The sequence below is a fragment of the Aythya fuligula genome, chromosome 2, assembly GCF_009819795.1.
Source record: "Aythya fuligula isolate bAytFul2 chromosome 2, bAytFul2.pri, whole genome shotgun sequence".
NCBI classification, from domain to species: Eukaryota; Metazoa; Chordata; class Aves; order Anseriformes; family Anatidae; genus Aythya; species Aythya fuligula.
In genome coordinates, this window is record NC_045560.1 from 139,207,300 (window position 1) to 139,225,859 (window position 18,560).

General features: G+C 41.4%; 1 protein-coding gene across 30 annotated transcripts in view; it reads left to right on the forward strand.

Annotated features, from left to right (window-relative positions):
- Positions 1-18,311, forward strand: part of RIMS2 (regulating synaptic membrane exocytosis 2) — a 446,419-nt gene extending 428,108 nt beyond the window's left edge. For 29 of the 30 annotated variants that reach the window (XM_032181320.1, XM_032181323.1, XM_032181321.1 and 26 more), the window contains 5 exons: positions 14,575-14,716; positions 15,908-16,020; positions 16,729-16,830; positions 17,423-17,562; positions 18,030-18,311. In XM_032181320.1, coding sequence (XP_032037211.1) covers positions 14,575-14,716; positions 15,908-16,020; positions 16,729-16,830; positions 17,423-17,562; positions 18,030-18,248 — 716 coding nt within the window. In that variant the 3' untranslated portion in view covers positions 18,249-18,311. Of the gene's footprint in view, positions 1-1,346; positions 1,658-14,574; positions 14,717-15,907; positions 16,021-16,728; positions 16,831-17,422; positions 17,563-18,029 lie in introns of those variants that run through there. The other variant, XM_032181319.1, reaches the window with a different exon arrangement.
- Positions 18,312-18,560: the final 249 nt, after the last annotated feature.

Below are 18,560 nucleotides of genomic sequence, written 5' to 3' on the forward strand. Positions count from 1 at the left end.
GGTGTCACATGATGCACATCTTATTAGGAATACTTGATTATAGTTGTCTTAAAATGAAAATATCAGGCATGTTGTAAAAATTGCTGTCACTACAGTGAATTCACTAAGAAGTCATTTTTTTTTTCCTATAGATTGAGTGGTGATCAGTTCTGTCCCTGAGTGCTGAATTTATGATGGGTTTTCATTCAGCAGCAAAGCACAACTCTGTTGACTGTTCAAGATCTTTTATTATTATCCAAGCACAAATAGCATTTTTCAGTCATCAACTCAATGGAATACACTCCAGGTGTAGCTCTATAAGCAATTTTTTGTGATGTTTTGTTTGGCTTCAAACTGGCATTTTTACTGTGAAGTTTGTTAGATCAAACCCTGAATATCATTTACTATTATTTGGGTGGATTTAAAGACTTCTGAAAGATAACAGGGGAAAAAAAAATCACTTGTACTAATGTTGTGGTTTAAAGTGCCAGTAGCAAAACAACAGCCATGTGCAGGGTTTGGTACTGCTTCTGCATTGTTGTGAACTATAGGGGAAGGAGTTGTTGATGCTGCAAAACACAGCAGTAAGTTGATGGTTTTAATGATGTCCTGTGCTTTAGTTTCTTACCATTTGGGGGGACAATTTGCCAAATGCTATACACAGCATTAATAAATCATCCTGGATAAGCAGAAAGGTAAATGGTGATGAGAACATAGCAATAAAATCAAAAATGCAAATGATGTACCGGAGCTAGGAGCAAAGTGTGTGAATTCAGAAAAGACACCCTTGCATCTGCAAAGGATGTAGGTGTGTGTTAGAAGTTTGAAGCTTCTGAAGCTTTGCTTTAGAAGTGAAGGAGCTTCGCTTGAAGTGAAGGAGCGGTGTGGGATTTGCCTCTTGTTGCAGGGCTGATTCCTCACTGGGTGTTGGACCACTGGCAGCGGGCAGAGCTGAAACAGAGGGGGCAGAAATGAAACCAGGAGCCCTTCTGTGCTGTGCGGGTGACGGAGCCCTGGCACAGGCTGCCCAGAGGCTGTGGGGTCTCCTCCTTGGAGCCCTTCAGCAGCCGCCTGGACGTGGTGCTGGGCACCCTGCTGTGGGTGTCCCTGCTTGGGCACGGGTGGCACAGGCTGGCTCCAGAGGTGGCCAGCCTCAGCCACCCCGTTCCCCTCAGCCCCGTTCGTGCCTCAGGTGCCGTACCGGCTCTGCCTCAGCCTCTCAGCCTCTCCCCCCGTCCCGACCCATGCGGGCGGTGCCTGCGGGGCGCCGCCTTCCCCACAGGGCGGCCGGGCCCGCCCCCGCCTGCCCACCCGGCGCCGCCCGCTCTCGGCTCGCCCCGCTGACAGGCGCCGGCCCTGCCCTGCCCTGCCCGGCCCGCCTCGCCTCATCCCCACCGCGAGCGGCGGAGCCGGCGGAGCCATCGCCGAGCCGGGCGGCTCGCAGCCCGCCCAGCGCTCCCTTCTCTCCGTACCCTCCCTCCATCCCTCCCTCCCGCCGCCAAGACGCCGCGCTTCTTGTACCGCGCCAAGGGCGGGTGCCGCTCGGCCAAGATGGGCCGGCAGACGGCGGCCGGCGGGCGCAGCATGCAGCGCTCGCAGAGCCGGAGCAGCCTGTCCGCCTCCTTCGAGGCGCTGGCCGTGTACTTCCCCTGCATGAACTCGCTGGAGGAGGACGGAGGTGAGGGGACGGGGACGGGGCTGGGGGGCACGGCAGCTGGGAGGAGGCTTTTGGGGTGGCTGGAGTGAGCGGAGAGTCCAGGTGGAGCTTGCAGGTCTCACACCCGGCTGTCTCTGCTCCCTAAAGTCAGCCCCGGCTGTAAAGCACGCTCGTAATTTCCATACGTTTGTTGCAGGACCAGAACTTCACATGGCAAAGAGGAGGAATGCAGGGGGATCTGGCTTCATGTAACTGGGGGGGAGCCCAAGAGAACCTGAGAAATAAAAAGTCCTGGTTCCTGTCTGGGATGTGTGTAACAGATGTGTGTGTGTGCTCAGACACAGCACCAAACCCTCCCAGGGACAAAAGTTGTGTTTCGTGAGCTTACTTTGAAAATCCTGCTTTTGTAAAGAAAACGTTTAAATGTATTTACATGAGCTTAGTCTTCCTAGTGTTTATCAGAAATCATTTAAACTTCTTAATTTCGTTGACATTAGTTGAGCACATCACACCTTTGGTAGATTTTAGCAATATCGAATCAAGATATCAGTATTTGTACAATCCCACTTGACAGTCTTATATCAGCTGTGTGTGCGCACCATTCATAATCTGCATTTAAAACATAGCATATATCACCTTCCGCATCCCAGGTCGAGAGTTCAGTGGCATATGTTTGTCCCCAGCCTTCACATGTCTTGATTTATCTTTCCATGTGCAGCAGTCGCTGAAGTGTCATCCCCAGAGCATCTTTCCGTGCTGATGAGGATGCCGAGGTTGGTGCCTTGCCTTTGCCCTGGTCCCTGCTCAGGGACTGGTCGGGTTGGCTCTTAATGTAGAAAATAGGGAGCTCCTCCCTGGGGCAAAATGTGCTGTCCTTCAGTACTCTCATCTGTTCCCTGCCATGAACAGAGAAATGAACTGCAAAATATTGCCGGTAGACTGAAGGGTAGGCTTCAGAGGGCATTTTGTTTAATCTTTTGACATGCTAATAAACTCTGCGGATGAAAACACACATTTTTTAAGGACTGAAAATATCATAAATTATGCTAAAATGCTTAGGTATTCTTTAAAGGTTGTTCCATCCATTCCAGAACAGTTGTCTCTTCAGTCCTGATTCTTAGTTACAATAATGGCATTAGCCCAGTGTGAAATCAGAGTATTGATTTGTATTGTTCTGGTCTGTTTTCTTTACTTCTCTAGGAAAAGAAAATAATAATTTATTCCTCAGTTGAGACCCGTCAATGTTTAAAGCTATTCACTGACTTGAAGAAATCTGAACTTTATGGAAATCAATAGAAGAATACCTGTTAGTTTAATGTTAATTCAATTGTAATGATTTATTTAGTTTGTGCTGGCAAGTTATTTAAAAAGTAGTGTTAAACGACTATATACAGGTTTTTTTTACATGTTGTGTTTATTTAAGTTATCTGATCCTATGTAGATGTAGGCTACGCTTTAAAATGCATTTCGTGTAGTTCAAATGAAAGAGCAGAGATGCAATTGCTGTGTAGTTTCTGCACAGCTGAGTCTCTGCTGCCTGAGCCTTCAGACACACCAGGTCACAGAGGCATGGCGGGCATGACAGCTGAGCTGCTTTCCCTAGTGCACTCACTGGGGTTATAAAGAAAAAAATAAAAAGCTGTGTTTTTTGTGTTTTTTTTTTTTTTGAATGCAAATCACCTCTGTGCCCTATTTTAATTTGTTGTCTTCTGGATGCTTTTACGCAATTATATTTTTGTACCCGCAGTGTCCTTAAGTTGTTGTGGTATGTGTGCTCCCATGTTTGTGTACTTACTGCTTTACACTTTAATCTGTAAAAGATAAATGTTAAACCCACTACATAAGTTATACATCCTCAAGAGGTAGTTATTTTTGTGTATGATGAATAGGTTAAAAAAAAAAAAAGATAACCCACTACACAGAGGTGCTTTTACATTTTCCACTCAGTCACACTTTTAATACAAATAGAAAATCTGTTCTTGTTGAGGCATTTATTTATGATGCACCCTTGAAGACTTATGTTCATTAGCTGCTGAAATGAATACGCTGGCCCATAGGTATGCCTTTGGGTAGGAAAGTACATCTGTAATGTCAAGTTTCAAAGTCACCAAAAAGTAAGTCAAAAGAAGGTATTAATAGGAACAAATTCAGAAGCCATTTTAGAACACCATGAATGAGAAGACAGATTTGAGTGTCAGTTGATGAAGAAAGGAGACTTCTTCAGCCCTGGCATCCAAGCTGTGATGCGCTGAAGAGGCTGTGGAGAGGCTGCAGGTTTCCAGCTCAGTGGCAGCCATGAACTTGTCGTGGGTTGGCCAGGTTTACAGCCCAGGGCTCTGATACTGGTCCTTGTGTTTCTGACTTGCTAATCAGCTACGTGAGTCCTTCAGGTTTGCCCCCCAATATTTTTTCCATTGTTAGTGTACTTCTGGTAGCTGTGCTTGTGCACACCCAGAATTAACACTTCATGTGGTACCAGAGCAGATTACATCTGTTATGGAAGTGTCAAGGTTTTCAGAAGATGTCTTTAGTATATTTTGTTACCTTTGTGGATAATAGAGGGCACAGCCTGCATCCTAAAGTGGGAATTAGCATCACCTGGTGCTCGGAACAGATTCAAATTACGTGGATGTCATCGAAGAGAGGCATGCAGTGTGAATCTTGAAGCTGCTCTTGAAGCATCTTGAGCCTCACATTTTGTCTCTTAATCCTGGCTCTGAAGTTAAAGGAAACTTTGTCATTAAATTCAAACAACTGGGGAGTTTCAAATGTAAATGTTTGTGACATTGTTTTAGACATCTGTGTAGCGATAATGCGAAATTTCATGCACATAAGATATTTAAAAGCGGTGGATTTGAGTTTACTAAAGTTTCCTGTGGTCGACTGGAAAATGTGCTTGAGCAAGTGAATTTTTGCATGCAGGACTGAAGGTTATCCAGCACACACAGAGGAAGGCAGAGGCTCGGATCACGTGTGGTCACTAGAAAGCTTATGTCTGCTTTTACAAGTGGGATTGTTAACTTGGTGCTTCCTCACATTACACAGCGTGTATTGTTTGCTGTACTAAATTTGTGCTACACTTTCCGTTTTATGCTCCTTACATTCACTTCTGCCTTGCATTTACACTGAGGTGTTGATTTGTGCTGTTAAATGGCAGGTTGTCAGGAGTGCAGCCATGGAAAAGCCACTCGTGGCAAGACCTGCATGCAGAAATATGCCCTCCAAAAGGGATTGTATTTCAATCTAATGTCGTCTTCACCAAAACACTGAGTTTTTGGGTGGTAGCAAAGCTGTGAGATTCAAGAGGAAAATCAAATGCTTTGCAGGTGCTGAAGACAATTCGAGAGATAATTTATGATAATTTAAGACATAAATTAATTCAGAAAGAACTGGAAGGCATCTTGGTCTCCCAGTATGTTAGAAAAACAAAAGGCAATTGGAGAGAGGGGAAAAAAAAAAAGCCACAGAATGTTCTCCAGCCCAAGACAATCATGCCAGAAATAGCAGGAATGAGTTTTGCTAGCTGAGGAGAATATACATTGCAGTTCTGCATAGTGATGTCTGCCAAAAGAAGTTTCTTGAGTGTGGCCACAGGGGTTCAGTAGGAATCAAACCCGTTGCATGCTGCTGTTACCTAGCTGGTAGCTATCTGGAAACCTGGTTGGAAAAGTTATTTGATCACGTAGGTGCGAGCAGGAGTGTGCCACTGATGCCAGTGAGTGAAGGAGCAGGACTTGAAACGTATCTTTGACTGCTCACTTGAGCACTATTATTGATTTCAGTGGCATTGTTCGCAGATTAATCATCTGCTCGTTGGTAGAGCTGGAATAAAGCTGTGCAGTTCCTGGATTCAGTTCCTGTGGTTAGGCCACCAGATCACGCTGTCCCTCTGGAGGTCCCAGTAGACAATAACAAGCAGACAATAATTTAACCAGAAATAGAAAATGGGGGAAGCAGTAACAATAAATTCATTAACACAGTAATTATTAAAGTGAAGAGAATCCTGCACATGAAGCCGTTATGCTTTAAAATTGTCCTCTTAAAAAGAATAAAGTAATAGCAGGACTATCAGGCGGTGAAGAAAATGAGAGTAGCTACATCTTCTTGGGGGAATTGGCCTATTTTTTGGCCTTGGTGGTAAAGATGACCTTGCTTGCGTGGAATGTGCAGAGGCAGAGTCGAGGTGGAAGGTGAGAGAAGGGTATTTTGTCCTGTGGAAAGGTGTCAGCTGTAAAGGACAAAGCTTTAAGGAGCACAGGCTCGAATGATGCTAACACACCAGAGGTTGGCTACTGTGTATCTCCTGCGAAAGTGGGGTGGCTCATCTGGAGGATAAAAATCACTCGACAGAATCTGTATGACGTTAAATTTTATGCTTGCTTTGCTGCTACCACACTGCCTGGGGACTGACTCCAGTCCACCTCTCCGTCCATGCTGCAGGGCTGGCTCTCCCACCTGCACAGCTCCTCTGGTTGGCTCCAGGGCAGGCAGAGGTAGCACAGAAGTCATTTCCAGCAATTTTTGTCTGCCTTTTCAGTCCCAAGGCAGATAAAACCTTTTGAAAAAGAAGCAAAGGAATAGCTATACTGCTGCCAGCAACGCAGAGAATGTGGCTTGAACAAAACACGTGGAGTCTGGGGACTGGCTGGAAAACCAACAGAGGAGAGTGGAGGAGAAAGGTTGACATTCAAAGAAAGTATAGCATGCTTCAGCTGACTGTATGATGGAAATGCCCAGCAGAGTTTTAAATATGTATTTCTCACATTTGTTGTGTTACACAGCAGCATCTACCTGAACAGCTCGGGTATGGCTGCGTCAGCAGCTGTGAACATAAACCTGAAAAAACCTGTCCGAGTTAAATCAACATGCTGTAATTGTCATTGTCAGTGGCAAGGTCAACAGCGTAGCAGAGCGGTGGCTGGCTGCGTTGCCGCTTTTTCAATTGCAGAGGTAAATGTTTAACAGCAGTGCTTTGAAAATGGGTCATTACAGTGTGAAACGTCGGAGTTTGGGGAGCTGCGGTTATTTAAATAATGGTATTTGCATGGTACCATTACTCATTTTAGACAAAGCTAAGAGGAAGATCTGTTCCTAATTTGTGTAATCTCAGTAGCCATCCAACTACTTGGCACCATCTATCTCATTAGACCCTAACAGAGGATGTTGAATTGTTTCAACACGCTCGCTACATCATTCAAAACTGCTGCACAGATCCTTCTGATAATGTATGTAATCATTCCAGCTATACTAAAAATAAACAAGATTGGGCTAAAGAATGCTGTTAGTGTTGTTATGTATTTAGAAAATACATCCCAATTCATGTAATACAAAAATGAAGAGCAATTGTGAGCTCCTCATTACAGAAACACTTCACTGTTTCAGAAGTTGTAATCTGCTCTTGGCGCTGCGTGGAATAACTGTCATTAATGAGCACACAAGGATGCTCTTCATCCAGGAAAAAGTGCATATAAACCTAATAGCATTATAACACAGAACTGCAGCGATGGTTTCTTTTTACTCAAGACGGTCGTCCTTTGTCATTGGCAAAATCAAAGGCTGGGTTTAGAGGTTGCTCGTGGTGAAGATGTGCACCTAGCTAGCGATTCCTTATGTAAACGGTATGTAAAATTAGAATGTAATACTACAAAATTGCTTGCTCTATTTTTTCAGGATTTTAATAGCCTGGGGATAAGGCTGATTTCCCGCTGCTTTGCACTTTCTGTAGTCAAGCAAATTGCGGTACGGGATGTACAGAGTGGGTATAAAATCCTACCTATCTGCTTATGCACAAAGTCAGACCTATTCTGTCTGAATTGCCAGATCACCAATCTCTATGGGATCACAGCTAAGTGAGGGTACCCAATATGCTGTTCATTCGGGTCACTTGGCACATGGGGCATGCAGCTGTGGGCTGAAAAGCAAAACTCTTCTTTGGTGTCACATCTTTGTGTTTAGCTTTACAGCAATCCTAAGAGGCTTTTGGCTGGTGGGTCCTCTAGCCACACGTACAAGAGTCATGGTCTTACCCGTAACAGAAGCAGAGACTGCTGCAATGGTGCTGGAAATGCCTGAGTGGCTGTGTACGGTTGTGTTGTCCTTCTCAGCCTACTAGTAAAATAAAAAATAAAACAAAGTAGCACAAGCATAATCAGGATGTCCTGATCACTCATGGGCCAAGTAGGCAGTTAAATATATATATATATATATATATATATATTAAATGTTTTCTTTGCTTATAAAATCAAAAAGTGTATATTGTTATCATTTCAATAGGGCACGCTTGGTGTTTGATTGTGCCTTTTAAAATGTTCTTAGGTAAGTGTTTATCACATAAGTTTTGTATTTGAAAAGCTGGAAAGCTGTAAAGATTAAGTTAGAAAGTAAAAATGCATAGCTGAAGCTTTTTTCTCTAAATATAGCAGCTCCTGATATCAGTACAATGAATATGGAGGTGAAAAAAAAAAAAAAAAAGGCATTCTTTTCTGAAATATTAAGAGAAGTTGGGGTTATGTATGGAAATGGGGGGTTTCTGTTTCAGTGTGTACTGTGAAGTATGCACTTCTACATTATACTTAAAAATGTCCTTCACTGTGTCAATACTGCAGTCAAAATCTGTACTCAACATCCTTAAAACAAGGAATCCAACCAAAAGTCTTAAAAGCTGGTTTGCTGTCATATGGTGGGGGCCAAGTAACCAACAGAGAAGCGGAGATCCCAGAGGAACACCAGTAACGCCAGCACCCATCCAGACTGGTTCCCTGGGGTGGCTCCCAGCGTGCTGGGGGGCTGTTATCAGAGGTAATTTCCTTGTCAGGAGAATTGACCGAGCTCCAGACCCTGCTGCTGCGGTTCCCTTTATGTCAAGCTGGGATCTCCAGAGCATGGTGTGCAGCACAGGTGTTGAAAAGAAGCTGAAAGCTGTCAGAGGCAGCAATGTGTCAATTTTGTATGTAGCATGCTCAGTACCGATTCTGTATAATAATACAGGGGATACAGGAATTTTAGAAACATTAAAGTAATTATCATGTATGGGAAATACAGTTCTTGTTAATACCTCAGTCTTGTAAAAATATTTTAAAAGCTCTTGGGATCACAAGTGTTGAAAAGCTTGAAGTGATGCCCCACGCAGACAAAAGCAATTTCTGTTGTCTGATGCTCTTAAATATTTGCAGAAGGATCAGTTAAAACTATCAGGAGAATGAAAATGAGCAGAGCAGGGAAATTAAAGTGGCAGAATACAACTTTAAACACATTGAGAAGTGGGAGGGAATAAGGAGCAGGTGCCTGCCTTAAACCACAGCATTGCCTGGGAGCAGCATGTGGTGAACTGACCTCACATCACACAGCCACAACAAGCCAGGGGGGATCTTTTCCAGATTGGAAGTATGAGCAGCCTTGCCATGAAAGGGAAATGAAATACAGACAAAAGGATGCTGCAATTTAGTCTGAGCTTTTTATCCCATGAACAGACAAGATTTTTGATGGCTGCCTCTTGAGTCCCGTATATGGGAGTTCAATGAGAATGGGACCCGATTTGCAGCTGATCATTTCATTCACATCTGTCTTTCTTTCACTTTTTCTTAGGTGCTGTCTTAATTAACCTTAATCTTAACTAACCATGCTTCCAGTGTGGCCAGAGGAAAGGAAGAGGAGGAAATAAAAAGGCACGGGTCAAGAGTGAAAAAGTATTTCTTGACTGAAAATGAAAAGCTAATGAGGGCTCCCAAGAAATTTGAAAACCTCTTCTGACCAGAGGCTGTGAGGCTCTGTTTTAGAGGAAGGTGTGTGGGCACCTCAAAATGTAGTGGAGCACAATGAAATTGTTAAAGAGGAAATGTAGTTCCTTTGCTGCCTGTGATGTGGACAGTCAGTGTGGCTTCTCCACCCCAAAGTCCTTCCATTCTCAGTCTTTGTTGGCCGTCTGGAAGGGAACACCATGTGTCTTTGGGGCAGTTCCTTCCTTCCTGTAGGACAGGATAGGATTTTTCAGAGGATTTTGTAGGCATGGTGTAGACTGAGGCTCTGTTAGTCTAGGCTCTGTCAAACTTTTCCTGCCTGGCTGTCCCCATACTGAAATGCATCCATACTGAAGGCAGCACTGCTTTTGGGTTCCTCTGGCAGGCCATTCCCATCCCAGTCTGAATTTCATAGTGTTCTGTATTGAGATATACGTGAAAGGAAGAACCAGTACAAATATCTTCCCTTCTTCCCTACAAGTACAAAGGGAAGGTCAGTGGTTATAGCTGCTCCTGCCCTGCAGAGGCTCTTTGGGCTTCAGAAGTGCTTGCATTATGCCCTGGGGAGAAACTCCATCAGAAGGGCGGTAACAGGACACTTCATGAGCTGGTGGTGAGCAATGTCTTGAGAGCAGGTAAGATGGGCTCAAAGTTTCTTAAATTGAGGTGGTGGTGGAATCTGGGTTTCCCAGATCTTGCTTAAGTAAGGAGATCCTAACCCATACTGGCAGCTTGAGGTCTATGGGTGATGCAAGCAAAGAAACTGCTGAGCTGTGTTTCCCTGCAGTGCTTAAACAAGAGCTAAATGCCAAAAACAGGGCTGTGCCAGATCTATAACTGTGTGTCAGCAAGGGGATTTGAGACCTACCCTGTCCACTTCTCTTAGGTAGGCTCAGGTGTTCTTAGACTCTCTGATAATTTTATCTAACCTGTTCTTCATGTGCCCAGAGCAGGTCTCCAGATACTTAGAGAGTTTTGCTCTTGGAAAATAGTCACTTCATGCTCTTTGTGGATCTAACTCCTGAGTTCAGATGAAAAAAATGAATCAGTTTTTACTCAACCATTTTTGTTTGGTGGGAAGTGGCACTTCAAGCGCTCAAGTGTGTTTCTGAAGCCACAGCTGCTTTGTACTCCATGAGAGTCCAACCGAGAGCTCACATACCACATGGGGACCAGCATAACCAGCTGGCCTCTGCCTGCACCAGCAGTGTCCTCTCCTGGGGCTCTCCTAGCAGACACTTGCCGACAGCAAGCTGAGACCTTGTGCATTCCCCCAGCAGAGGCAGTTATCATCTGGCTGGATCCCAGATCACAGAAGCTAATCTGTTGTGCTCACTGCAGTCTTCAGCTTGCCCTCATCTGGTATGGAAGATCACATCAGGAGTGCTGCACCCTTCATTTCCAAGCGATTTGCACTCCTCGTTATGGGAGCAAATAAATCCACAAGTCATTTAGAAAATACGGCCTGTAGAGTCTATTTGCAGTAACCATATTAGTTAAATTACCAACGTGATTAACTGTAAGAATGAATGTGCTTTCATAAATGCCAGAGCAATTATTTCTGGTAATTTATTCCACTCCATTCAATATAGCCATAAGAATCTGAACTAGTGTTTTTCAGATAATGCATTCCATATTTTTGCTGGCGACTTAAGAGAAATTTCTTCTTTCTAGGGCAATTAGATTATGCTAATTTGGAGAACATTCTCAATGTTCTTTATTAGAGTTCAGTAAATTATGAGGAAATTTATTTTCAGAGTAGGTGGTCAGCAGCATACTTAACAAAATACGCTACTAATCCTCTCATTTCCTCATCCTTTCATTGGGAGAAGTTAAAAACTGTGTGAAGTGAGTGTATATGTGTAAGTACTTGATGATTACGAATCCAGATTGCCACCTTTACACTGGCACCAGTTCCGTGTTTACTTTTGTGTAAGGCAGATGCACCCTCAAGTTACTGATCTAGCTAGAGAGCAGCATCATTTCATTTGGGATCTTTAAAATGTATGATTTCAGAACTGGTTTTATGAAATGATCGGTCTTAGAAGAAGAACAACTTCTAAAAGTGTTGTTGGTTGGTTACTTTTGGGCTAGATCTGGTAAAGAGGGCAGACACACAAGTAGTTGAATCAACACAGCTGAGGGTATTCTAATTTCTAGGTAAGGATGAGGGGAAACAGTTTGAATTTACTGGAGCAGTAAGACCTTCAGCCAGGTCTTCCACCAGCTACAGCTTGTAAGTGTGCTACCGAAGACTTTCTTTGAGCTGAGAATGCTTCACATTTTTATTACTGCTTGCAACCTTTTAAGTATTTTAATGCTGAACTTATGAAACATGAACTATGAATCATATAAATACCATTTTTGCATCTAAATTGCTTGAGAAACTCTGTGATTTGGTTTGTTATGTTTTTCCAGGGACCAAAGTAGTGGTAGTATTGTGAAATCACGTTTAAGCATTTCTCGTGTCTATTATTACATATTAGTTTAGCCAAGCTTAATCTGAAAGAATACTCATCTCTAAACGGCAGCTCTGGAGTCATGTCTGTGAGCTGAGGCTTTTTCTGAGCTTCTGTTTCAAAATGCCATTTTGCTGTTAAAATCTTCAGTTCTTATTTCAAGAAGCATCAACATTATGATTAGCATCGTGCTAACATCAGCCTTACTGCCGAAAGGTCAGATCTTCCTCTTTTGAGGCCATCAGAGAGCTGTGCCATTTTCTGCTGAAAACTTGAAAATTGTTGTTCACATTGGCTCTTTTGGACCCTCCTTAAATTCAGCGTTAGGGTCCAAATAATTCCTGTTTATCACCTGCATTTATACTTAATGTTCAGCTTTCATTCCCTAACAAAGTTGCATCTTCTCAGCTGTTGGCTTGTCTTCCTGCGAACCAGAGCACTTATTTCAATTAATGTGAATGTGGGAAAGGAACACTGGTGCAAAGGGATGCAAAGAACAGCTGGTGAAACACGTGTCTCTATGAAGACTTGAATGGCAATTACACTAGTTGTGCCTTAATTTCTCAGTAAATTGATATGCAACAGATGTGTTGATTTTTTTTCTATGAATGTTTTGGTATTGCAAAGGCAGATACAAAATTTAAATTATAATTCAGAGAAAAAATCTGCCTTGCTAAGTAATAAAGGTTACTGTAATACTCTTTCATGTACCATATAGTCAAACTCATATTTATCCCAACCCCAAAAATCTTTGAAATATGGTACAAAAACTTGAAGAATCATGTAAGATGGAGTCGTTCTGTTAAATTTGTATAATTCATGTTTACAAGAATGAAATGAAAATTACCACCATTTAACAAGAATGAATACTAAGTAATCAAAAGAGCTCTTAACATCGGAAGGGTGACATCCTGTAACAATACTTTGGTGAATGGAGCGTGGAGCTTCGGGAGCCGCGTACCTTTCAGATTCAGCTGTAACACTGTGTACCTTCTCTACAAGACAATGGCACATTTTTTCCAGGCAGTTTTGCAGTAATGTTTCTTTGATCTGAATGATTGGATTTTAGACCAATGTTGGACCAATGTTGGAAGTCAGCTGCCAGCTTTCATTAGTTTAATATAAAAAATAGAAGAGCAGACAGTTGGAACAATACAACCCAATTGTTGACTTCTGCCCTTCATTTTCCATATGTCATGTTAGCCTTGTATTTTATTTTATATATGAATTTATTGCTCCAGATAATAATGGGTATTTTCAGAACTAGCTTTGACAGAGTAAAAAAATGATTTCTTTCTGTGTAGGTACCAAATTAATGGATGGTACCTAAGGGGCAAGGTGAAAATCTACAGCAAAATTGTTTTTCTTACTTTTATTTATATTGTACTGATTAAAAGTTGTGGTATTAAGGAATGTATAGAAGTCATGTGACTTCTAACATGACTACAAGGCGTGAATGAACCATTCATGATGCTGATACGCATCATGTCTCACGACAGCTAAATGCTACTGAAAAGTTATTAAACATTTTTTGATGGGGCCAGTGGGTTTTCAAGGTATTTGAGGTATCTGTTTCCCACTTCTCGAAAATCCCCATGTTCTTTACCTGACATGTATCCCTCCTTGCTGTTCTGCCCTCTGGTGTGGGATGAGCCAGAGGAGCTGAAAGGACAGCAGTCTACAAAAGACTGCAGAAGAGGACAAGGTCCTAGATGTTCCAGGATCTTGGATATTTCTGCCCACTCAGTGCATCAAGTGGATTAAAAAATCTGGTATCATTTGGTGTCATGTATATTTAGAGTTATTACTCTGTAATCAGTATATCACACATTATTGTGAGGGGGTTTTATCCATTGAATAGGTAAATGAAATTGGAATACTGCATTCCCTGCACTATTGCAGGGAATAATTAAAATCAGAAATGATGTGGAGTGACTGTCTTATTCATGAAAGAAAAACTGAGGCTTTATGCAGTTCTTGATTTTTGTTTTCTGGAATTTTAATACATTTTCCGTCTGAGGTCTTGATCAAAATTCTGACACTAAACTAATACTATATTCAGTTCTTTTATTTTTTTTTCTCCTTTACTAAGTTTTGAGTACTTTTCCCTTATCCAGTACCCAGCTATCTCTCACTTTGCTGTTTTTACAACTAAAATTAAGCTATGCAAATGGATACAAAAAATGTTACTCTTGGAGATGGAAATAAAGTTTCATATTGTGCATAAGGGTCACTATGGTACTTTTTAGGGGATGGGAAGGGTCCTTGATTTGTTGTTTACTGTCCTCACTAATGGATGTCTGTAGCTTGATGTCTGCAAGCAGATAATGACCAAATATTCTTAAATCCAATAATTCAGCTGGATTAAAACATTCCTGAGACACTGCAGGTTTTGACATAATGGCAGCACTCTAATTGAATCCCTAGAAGGGATGTGTTCATCCATAGGAAACGTATTTTAAGCAGACTAGATTACGGCTGGTGTAAATCTGGTTACCTCCACAGGCAGACTTGTGTATTGTGTCTGAATAGCTGGTAGTGACAGGACTAAGGTATCTCAACAGGTATTTATGATGAGTGTTCTGTCTGCTTGCTTATTAATAAAATACTGATATTTTTTAATGGAAGACTCGGTACAGGTCAGTGATTTCTGGCTTCGACTGCTGCTGCGGCGTGGAGCGGTGCCCTGCAGGACCAGCTAGGGTGGCACGGTGCGATGGAGACCTCTGTTTTGTCTCCACAGAGGCAGGGGGTAAGAAGCTGCGGAGCACCGTCCAGAGGAGCACTGAGACGGGGCTGGCCGTGGAGATGAGGAACTGGATGACCCGTCAGGCCAGCCGCGAGTCGACGGATGGGAGCATGAACAGCTACAGCTCCGAGGGAAAGTAAGCAGCAGTTACTATCGTGGTCACCTGTCGTTTCTGCACAAAACTGATGGTTAGACAAAAGTGAGGTGAATGCTGTAGGTCATGTTCAGTCAAAATCCCTTCCACAAGCTAGTGTTATTGATACACTGCTCAAAGACCAAGCCTAAGTTTTCTCCTGTAGCCAAAAAAAAGTCTCTCTCCAACTCCATCTGTGTGGAAGTATGAGACTGTCATGTATTTTAATGTCCCATATGCTTTTCATAAAAGTTATGGACCTCTGAGTGGTATGTCCGAGGCACTGGCCAGACAAGTCTTATTGTGGATAGATTGTTTTAGTGGTATTTCCAGCATTGGACAATATACCTTTACTGGATGATACATCTCAAAAGTCCTGGTCAATGTGCTGTATGCACTTGAGATGGACGTTTATTTATGGTTGGTCATTACAAATCTCACTAGTTTTTTCGACCTTTTCTTTTAATTGATCATCTAGAAGACTACTGTTTTTCTCAAGCAGTTATTGACCAGATTGTTTTTCTTAGTAATTGTTGACCTTTATTTGGTCGCATAGAATTTATGGCAAGAATCTGAATTTTGAGGTACTTTGGTCATTTTCCATGATGAATTTAATTTCCATTATTGAATATATGTCATTCCCCAAGACATAATATATGACATATATAATGAATGATAATTTTAAAAGGTGCTTTTAATAATAGTGACCAGTGTTCCGTCTAATATATTTATTTCACTGGATACTTTTGACATTCAGCCATTGAGTTGATGTTGACTGAGAAGCATGAGAAATTTTACCTTCATGTAACTAAAGTACTGGTAAGGGCATGTATTAATACCTTATTGAACTGATCTCCTATTAATACTACAGTAATTAAGAGGCCTTTGATATATTGGGAAAAGAGAGCATGACGCAATAATAACACTGTGGAAGTTAGAATCAGTGAGGATTAGCACTTCCTTCACCTGCTCAAGTGATTATATGCTGGAGGCTGAATTACTACATGTTGAACACCAGGAAGTTTTGACAATTACAGTAATTATTTTGTTATCTTGTCAGTGTAAATAAGTTCCTTGTAAGCAGTATTACCAGAATTATAACTGATAAAGGCAAAACATCTAGAAAACAAAGCAAAAGGCAAGATCAAGAGTATTTACTGATTTTACTTATTTATTTCCAACATTCTTTTTCAGTTTGATTTTCCCTGGTGTGAGGTTGGCTGCAGATAGCCAGTTCAGTGATTTTCTGGATGGTCTTGGTCCTGCCCAGCTCGTAGGGCGACAGACTTTGGCAACACCATCAATGGGTAAGCATTTTTGCCCTATAGATATAAAATAAACTACTGGGTCTGGTAATTAGAACACAGAAATTATCTAGGTTCCAGTTCTTTAAATAAGGATTTCCCATGAGGTTTTGAACAAGTCAGTTAGGACCAGCACTATAACCTGAGCCCTAGCTGAAAATAATTTTGGATACTCATTAGGATATTCAAAAGTAAAAAGGTGGTTTGAAAAATTCAGTCTTTAATCTGTTCTTCTTCAGTTTTCCATCTTTGAAATGTGGCTGAGACCTATTTTTTCTCTGAAGTACTTGGCTAGTATTGAATAAAAATGGGAATTTAGGTGCAAAGTATTTATTATTGTTCTTACAGACTTTTTACATGCAGAAGTATTTTTTCATACCTTTTCTTAAACTAGAGGCAGGGTGAAGAGATTCCAAGCAATTTCATAGAGCAGCTTTGTACTAATTCCCTTGCTGCCTTTATTTCTCTGAAATTCTTGAGACAGATATATAGAATTTAATTTGAAGTAATAGAGGCACAGGAAAAGGGAGATGAGGAGTTATTAAAGTTTTTTTTTTTTATTGTTTACTAATATAAATAGTAGTGAAGAGAATAGGTATTAAGTTATCTAAAAGTGTTCACATCTGGATCATACTTATTGGTAGGTTGCAGAAGATACAAGTCATTGAATATTCATCCTTTTTTGTGTGTGTGTGTGTGTGTGTTCTCTAGGAGATATCCAGGTGGGAATGATGGACAAAAAAGGACAATTGGAAGTAGAAATTATCCGAGCCCGTGGCCTTGTTGTAAAACCAGGTTCAAAGACACTGCCAGGTAAGGTAGAAAAGTCTTAGCAATGTGAACTTTGAGGGAAGTGAAGAGGGAATCAACAAGAGGTGTGGAATAGGTATCTACTCTGCAAAGTAGACTAGTAGATAACTTAGTCCTTTTTTTATAATCTGATGTCCTATAACACTCTGTGGAAAGGACGATATATTAATACTTCTAGCAAGCTCTTCTGCCAAAATAGAAATTGTGTCAGAGTCGTTTCTTCACTAATTTTCACCTAGTAGATTATTTTAAATTACTAACAATTTGGAGCATTGATCCAGATCTCACCAAACTCAATGCAAGTCATTCATTTACTTAACAAGCCTATTTTGCATACTGTACAGTAAAGTGATGCTATAGATAGGAATACCTGATTTTTCAAGGTCAAAATCTGGATATTATTTTTTCTTTTTTTTTGGGGGGGGGGGGGGTAAAGAAAACGCATGGATGTTTCGCATGTTAATAAATGTTAATACTGCTTGTGGAGACTTATTATATATGTTATGTATCTGGTAAAAGGCAGATTTTAGCATATGGTGATAGAACATTGCATCTTTTATGCAAAAATTTAGATTTATTTTTCTTCCCTTCTCAGCACCATATGTAAAGGTGTATCTATTAGAAAATGGAGTCTGCATAGCCAAAAAGAAAACAAAGGTAGCAAGAAAAACGCTGGAACCGCTTTATCAGCAACTTCTATCATTTGAAGAAAGTCCCCAAGGAAAAGTTTTACAGGTAATTTGCATCAATACTCTTCTGAATCTGAGAATGCCACCTATTCAGTTCCCACTGAATGATTTTCAAAAATCTTTCATGCGTAATTTGGCAAGTTCTACCGTTTCAAAGACTTGTTGATTACCAAAATAGCACAGTAACACACCTATTGATGACTACCAAGTAGAAAGTGCTAGACAAAAGTCAGTTGTAGATTATTTTGTCTGTACTACAATGTGCTCCTTATCTCACTCAGCTTTCTTAGTATAATAGATAACTGCTCAGTTACTGCCCTGCTCATTAGTGCCTCTGCATTGTGGTAATATAAGCTGAACTATATCAGTAATATACACTGAACTATATCAGCAGTGGAATATTTAATTCTTTACTACATAGAATTAAGTGGAGGCATCTGAAGAATCAGACTGAAGCTCTTGTTATTGTTGCTGATTTTTTTTTCTATTTTCTTGTGTTTCCTTTGCTAACAGATAATTGTTTGGGGAGACTATGGACGTATGGATCACAAATCCTTTATGGGAGTGGCACAGATACTTTTAGACGAACTGGACCTGTCCAACATGGTGATTGGGTGGTTCAAACTCTTCCCTCCTTCTTCCCTAGTAGACCCAACTTTAGCTCCTCTCACCAGAAGAGCTTCCCAATCATCTCTTGAAAGTTCAACAGGACCTTCGTATGCTCGCTCATAGCGTCTGTGAAACTGTTGTCATAGCAACCAGCGTTACAAAAAAAATAAAATTACAGGTCGCAAACCCTGGTAACACTGCATGCTTAATGTTGTGTCTTCTGAGCCTGTTTCTAGGGCTACAACGCGATCCTGTGTTCTCAAGGAAGTTGCACACATTGTGCCCTACAGAAGGCCCTCAGGTGAAGGACTGAAGTCATGAAGAACTGATAGGTTTGGAGTTCAGGGACACTCAGTTTTGGTCCAATCTGAAGCCATGGACTAAACTAAAAGAATCAATCTGTTTCATGCAACAAAAGTCCTTTTCAATGGCATA